Source organism: Perkinsus marinus, assembly GCF_000006405.1.
Source record: "Perkinsus marinus ATCC 50983 genomic scaffold scf_1104296958668, whole genome shotgun sequence".
Lineage (NCBI taxonomy): Eukaryota > Perkinsozoa > Perkinsida > Perkinsidae > Perkinsus > Perkinsus marinus.
In genome coordinates, this window is record NW_003206680.1 from 91,824 (window position 1) to 98,379 (window position 6,556).

Consider the following 6,556-nt stretch of genomic DNA (forward strand, 5'->3'; position numbering starts at 1 on the left):
AAATCAGGGGCATATTTCACAAGCGTCGTAATGTTAGGATTTCAACCCATTAGGATGCAATCTAAGGATAAATGGCGTTCACAAGGGCCCTTTCGTTAGGTTAGGTTAGGACTTTAGGACATTAGGATCCTTACCGTTAGGATTTAGGATATTAGGATGCCTTTATCCTCAAAAACAGGCTGTTAGGACGCTCGGCTTTCACAAGCTATATTTTTAAGGAAATTTTCATCCTAATGGTAAAGTACCTCGGGGGGGTACTTTACCGACCATCCTAAAGTTAAAGGTGTACAAGACGACTCGCTACGTTCCGCCAAACAGTCGTTGGTTCGAAACTCTGCAAGTACATTTTTAAATTAATTTGTAACTTAAACAAAAATCTCACAACTATTAACAAAACTCTTTACCAAGTTCGATACTTATCTGTAGTAACCGGAACTCTTATTTGAAGCCAAGCCGTAATGCAGGTGAGGACGAGCGCTAAACTTCTTTACAAAAGAGGCCTATCCTTGAGAAATGAGGATTTACACGCACGAAGAAACCACATGCCCAACACGGACCCCATGTTCATTGAATCAATTATGGGTCAATTCAGAATCGATTCTAGCATGATATTAAACGCGTATTAAGCGACTCCGGAAACAGTTCTGAGTTCCGGTTTATCGAACGACCCCGGAATGTCGCGGATTCACCTGCTGTGTGAACCTTTACGCGAAGGGTACAACTGGGACTGAAGCCGGACACAGCTGTCCGATCCTATCATGTTCCTGGGATCAATATGAAGGCATCGCCGTACTCAAGGACTATTTAAATTGATAAAAATTCTAACCCGTCGAGGAGACCTCTCGACCATTATAGCCGGGCTCGGCCTCACAGCCGTACCCGAATTACGGTTGTAGCCACTAATGGCCTGATTCTTGAAAGCTTAGCTTTCGATCAAAGTCGTGGAGCACCCGAAACCGTAAGATTGGCGCGCGCATTTCGATTGTGTTACTTGTCTGTATCGAAAACAACCCTCTTTACGCTTTTACTCACGCCACAGTACTGCTGTTCTTGCGCTAACCAGTCTATTATCCTCAAATATTTTTGGTTTTCCATCTAGTGCGATTTTCTGTGTGCGTTATTCTTATCTTTCGCTTGCTGCCATGGGATGATTTGTCGGAGTGTTCAATAGACCTCTCCTGAGCTTCGAAAGCGCCCCTGGGATTGAATTTTACATGTAAAACTTCACCTTGGGAGCGCTCTCAGCACTCAGGAGAAGTCTATTGAACATGTCTTGTATATTGTCACGTCGCAAGCTGTGTTCTTGAATTGACAACAGTATAGGACCAAGTATTTTTACCTTTTTTATGAAGGCATTCACCTACTCTACGAAGGCTGGAGAAATGGCTTGGCACGACGGTGATTTCAAAATACCCAAACCGGGGCGTTCACAAGTTCAAGTGAAAGTGTTGGCTGTTGGGATGAATCCGATAGACTACAAGTTGCCTCATATGGTGCCCTTCAGCTCTCGTGTGCTCAGAAACCGTCTCGTTGGCTTTGATTTCTCTGGTGAAGTGACGATCCCTAATGGTGAGTTCAAAGTAGGAGATGTGGTTTTTGGAGTTACCATGAAAGGCTCCTTGGGAGAATATACGATCGTTGATACTAATCGTATTGCCAGGGTGCCTGAGGGTATGGAATATACTACTGCTGCTGGTCTCGCTTCGTCAGCGTGCACTGCGCTCACTGGTCTACGTAAAGCTGATATCACCAAGTCGCCTGGGAATGTTCTGATCATTGGAGCAAGCGGAGGAGTTGGGTGTATGGCCGTGCAATTGGCTAAGAGTTTTGGTGCGAAAGTGTGGGCAGTTTGTAGTGACAAGAATGAGAAATTAGTGACATCTCTGGGTGCTGATCAAGTTTTGGACTATACCAAACCTGGGTTTACTTTCCCCAATGAACTGTGCCCGGCTGATAGCATTGATGTTGTTTTTGATACGGTGTCGAGTCCAGAAGATATGAATTATGAAGTACTGGTGAGGAAGTCTTTGAAAAGTGGGGGAAAATACATCGCAACGAACTCCCCTAGAGGGTTTGACGTTTTTAGAGCGATTTTGTCGAGTTTTCTGCCCTTCGATTTGCAACGGTCGGGATTTCACATGGTCACTGCAGACGTTTGCGGTGAGGATTTGAAGACACTTGCTGGTATGGTGGTAAAAGGCGAATTGAAAATGCCGATAGATGAAGTACTTCCTTTTACTGAGGAGGGGTGTAGGAAAGCTCTGGAGATGCTCAGGAGCCGGCGAGTTAGAGGGAAAGTTGTCATTGATATGATGAAGTAGGTAAATACGTAGTTGAATTTTGGAGTGATGATGATTACGATATTGTTGAAGTGGAAGTCGTTATTGACATGGTGAAGTCAGTTTGTGTATGTGTTACCGCATGATATGAAACAGCTGCTACTCAGCAGCCAGTAGTGATTTGTGATAGACTCTTTCCAACGCTAGGGCTTTGAGTTCAAGTATGCCTCCCGGTGCCGAGGAGAAGTTAGTCACATATTTGAAAATCTGAGCTGATATGATGATTATAATTTTGATATTGTTGACCTTTTGTGCGTATAAAAAGTAGAGGGTTTGTGGTCATTGGTTTGGTGAGGTTTTAGACTTCATGATGTAATGTTAGAAAATATGCACATGGTCAGCAACATGTGTTGGTGACAATATGAGAATTTTGAGGATTTAATTATTGTTGATTTCTGTAAACCTGTACTAGAATTCACGTACAATATTCATTATTAGCTTTGGAAGTTGCTGAGCTCAACTGAAAAAAAACTAATGCATATTCCTCCAACACTGATGGGAAATACCAACAATAAAAATTTCGCCTGTCGTTATGAAATGTCGTTATGATGCGGCCGACGATATGAAACTTTTGAGGGAATTCCGGTGAATTCTCATCAGTTTCTGTACATCTACTCCACTTCGTATATAAACTTCTATAGAAAGTGAAGAAACTTCCGAGTTCAGTCGAGGAAAGGGAACATATATTCCTCCAACACCGCTGAGAGTTGTCGTCTAGTTGGCTGTATTATATATATGCATCGTTATATCGCGAAATGTTGATGTGTCATTATATTATGATTACCTCTTCCCGTTTTGGAGCTATAGAAACTATCATCAACTGCCCTAGTGGGACTAAGTGTGCTGCCTCATCGTGTGTCTGCGTGCATGGGCACAGCGAGAACGTGAATACTCGAATATAAGTTGTCTCCTTTTGCACATGCTAGAGTTGATCTCCGTTGGAGTGGTAAGAGAATGTTATCATCGTGTTATGGGAACTTTCTGTCTACATTTTCTCATGGGGACATTTTTTTGTGTACAGTCAGCGGTACTTTAGCTTTCTAATTGGAGTTGTTGCGATTTTTTCCGGCTATTGTGAGGGTAGTCGTAGGTTTCCACGAGAATATTTTTCGTTTTCTGTATTGGTGTATTTTCTATCTCATTTTCCTCTACCATCTCCTCGCATTCCTGTTCGATTTTGAAGTGTGGATATTCGCAGATTTATTATTAAATTCTGTTAAAAATGAAGGCATTTCTCTACGGCCAGGAAGATCCCGATAAATATGTGTGGCATGATAGCTACGACGTCCCCGAGCCTGAGAACAAGAAACAGGTCCAAGTGAAGGTCATTGCTGCTGCGGTGAATCCCATAGACTACAAGTTGCCTCATCTCCCTCGTGGGGACAAAGTGAAGGGGCAGCCCATTGGTTACGATTTTGCTGGTCGTGTCACCCGCATCACCGATGGCTGTGAATATCGCGAGGGCGATGTGGTCTACGGCAAGGCCCTTAAGGGTTGCCTTGCTGAATACACTTTGGCTGAGGTCGACCGCATTGCCAAAGTCCCTCCCCAGGTTGATCCCAAGATCGCCGCTTCCCTGCCTGTTGCTAGTCTTGTTGCAATGCAAGGACTGAGACTTGGTGGTTGTGGTGAGAAGGAGGGTAGCGGTAAGAGTGTACTTGTGATTGGTGCAAGCGGCGGAGTCGGCCAAAGTGTTGTTCAAATTGCTAAGGCGAATGGCTGTAAGGTTTATGCTGTTTGTGGTACTTCTAATATCAATTTTGTGAAGTCCTTGGGAGCTGATGTGGTGACAGACCATTCCAAACAGGGGTTCGCTCTACCCAATGAGGACTGCCCTGCGGGGACTGTTGATATGGTGTTCGATGCGGTGACCAGTGGTGACGATTTCAACTATGAACCAACGGCTAGGAAGACCTTGAAAACTGATGGAAAATATATTTGTGTGAATTCGCCGAGTACCATGGACTGGGCTAGGTATCTTATATCATATTATACACACGTGAATGTCCAGAGGAAGAATTATTCTCTACTATGGACTGACACTAATCCTAAGGATTTGGAAAAGCTATGTCATCTTGTTATGGACGGTAAGCTGAAGATCCACATTGCTGAGGAGTTGCCTTTCACTGAGGAGAACTGCAGGAAGGCATATGAGCTCCTCAAGAGTAGGAAAGTTAGAGGAAAGATTGTCATCGATATGGGTGGCAAGTAGAATATCAAGACTCTACCTCGTAAATAGGAGGCTGCTGTTCAGAAGTGAATTGTTGAAGATGTTAAACCCTTCTCATCTATTTGTTCCGATTCGGTAGTTCAGGTTGTTGTTGAGTTATACAACAGTGTTGATGGACAACCTTGGTTAAATTAAGGTCCTAAACCTTCAAATAGATCGGGTATAATATAAGTCTTCTTGGGATGTCCTTCTTAGAAATATTATTATCGCCTGCGCAGGGGTGTTGAAGAATTATAGAACTAGATGAGAACTAGAAAGAATATTCTAGTTGGAAAACTGAGGAATGGAGAGAACTTCCCAGTATGAACCATATTCATACAGTTCGAATTGACGTCCACGCGTGACGAGTTACTTTTGTCATTCTCGGAAATCTCTAGTGTCGTAATAGGAGTTTCTTATTCGCAGAACGGCAAACTGCTCCTTTTTATATGGCGATACGCTCACTTTTATGGGTAAAAGTAAGCAAACTCCCATGGAAGCAGCAATTTGCACATTAGAATATGAATATTTGTCATATTCCTTTTTATTAGAATTACCTCAGATCAATGATAATATAAATATGAATAACAGAATACCTATAATACTAGCTATGAATAAAATGTACTACCTATGATATGTCCATTACCTCTATAAATACATATGATTCGTTTTTTTATGAGAGAACTTGCTAAAATTGTTATAAGCGGCAACCTCTATAACAATTTCCTGAAATACAAATGAGAAAACGATGTTCTTGCGGGTACACTCCGTTATGCAAGGTGGAGTACTTGTGAAGTGAGTCTCGCTACTTTGCTCTTTCGTATATCAGCCACTCTTCCCACACAACAACAAAAGAAGCAGAAAGTGTACATACCAGCAAATTAATATCTGTCCTTTTGCTACTTCGTAACGTCGCCTCCTGAAAGGGGGCCGGTTTGCCCCTAAAAGGTAATAGGACTCTTCGCAGCGAGATTGCGATATGTAGCATGATAGATAGTTGGACTTGACGCCGAGAATAGATGAAGAAGAAGGAAATTGCCCTGGCGGACCTTCAGTCGACTTTCCTGAGTTCCACTTCGTCCACTGTTTTAGGCTTGAGTCACGTTAGGGAAGGACATTTTACGACCCCTTTCAGACGCGTAAGAAATATAAGTACTTTGTTGATTATATGCACCGCTAGTATAATGATACAGATTCGATTCATGGATAACTCGAGATTCTAATATTATGTTGACATCTTGAGTTACCAATCCGCGAGAGGTTAATAGATTACAAATAGGTAACTACAAAACTGTACCAAACTACCCTAACTATAATTTCAGTGAGGAAATCCCTTTCAACTCGACAGTGAATTGAACTGAAGAAATCTTCTTGCGGGATCACCGAGCCAATAGTAGAATTCCTTCTGAGCTCTGGACCAGAATATATGATATACCACCTGTCATGTGCTGACCTGTTCTTTCTCTATTTTTTCTCTCCCCGAACCCCCCCCCCCTTTTCCCCCTTCTTCCACCTCCTTCGAAAACGCGGAGATCGCGTGATAATATTTATGGCATATGCTCGAGCTGTTAAAGTTCAGTTGCGCTCCAAAGTGACTATTAGAGGCCAATCATTAAAATGTGGCATTTTTCATAACCTGAGACTTCATCATCAGCTCCAATCGCAGGCGTATAGTAGTAATAATACATATACCTCACAAATACATGAAATTAGCTCCTGAAAGTGGCCTTGGGGCAGAAGGCTCCAGCTGACGCCAGCTCGAATAACTCACTCAACGAGCACTTACTAAAAACGACTGAGGTTACCCCATGAAGGTTGCTGTAAAATACTAACAAACTTGACTATAGCTGGGTGGAAAAATGGGGAAAAGTAGAAAAGGAAAAAGGGGGAGCAATAACCCAACTCCGAATACACATGTCGCTTTAGTGTCTTTGATGATTAATGGACGCGAAGCTACAGCAATACAGTAAATCTTTGCCCTCGAGAATAGAGTCCGTGGCGTATTTAA

General features: G+C 42.6%; 2 protein-coding genes across 2 annotated transcripts; both read left to right on the top strand.

The window, feature by feature from the left end:
* Nucleotides 1–1,346: 1,346 nt before the first annotated feature.
* On the top strand, nt 1,347–2,321 carry Pmar_PMAR021291 (alcohol dehydrogenase, putative; the record flags this gene model as incomplete). The annotated part of the gene is made up of 1 exon (XM_002774239.1): nt 1,347–2,321. One exon carries the CDS (start codon nt 1,347–1,349, stop codon nt 2,319–2,321), a length of 975 nt encoding a protein of 324 aa, XP_002774285.1.
* A 1,240-nt stretch (nt 2,322–3,561) lies between these two features.
* On the top strand, nt 3,562–4,647 carry Pmar_PMAR021292 (alcohol dehydrogenase, putative; the record flags this gene model as incomplete). The annotated part of the gene is made up of 1 exon (XM_002774240.1): nt 3,562–4,647. The coding sequence occupies one exon, from the start codon at nt 3,562–3,564 to the stop codon at nt 4,549–4,551; it is 990 nt and encodes a 329-aa protein (XP_002774286.1). The 3' UTR covers nt 4,552–4,647.
* Nucleotides 4,648–6,556: the final 1,909 nt, after the last annotated feature.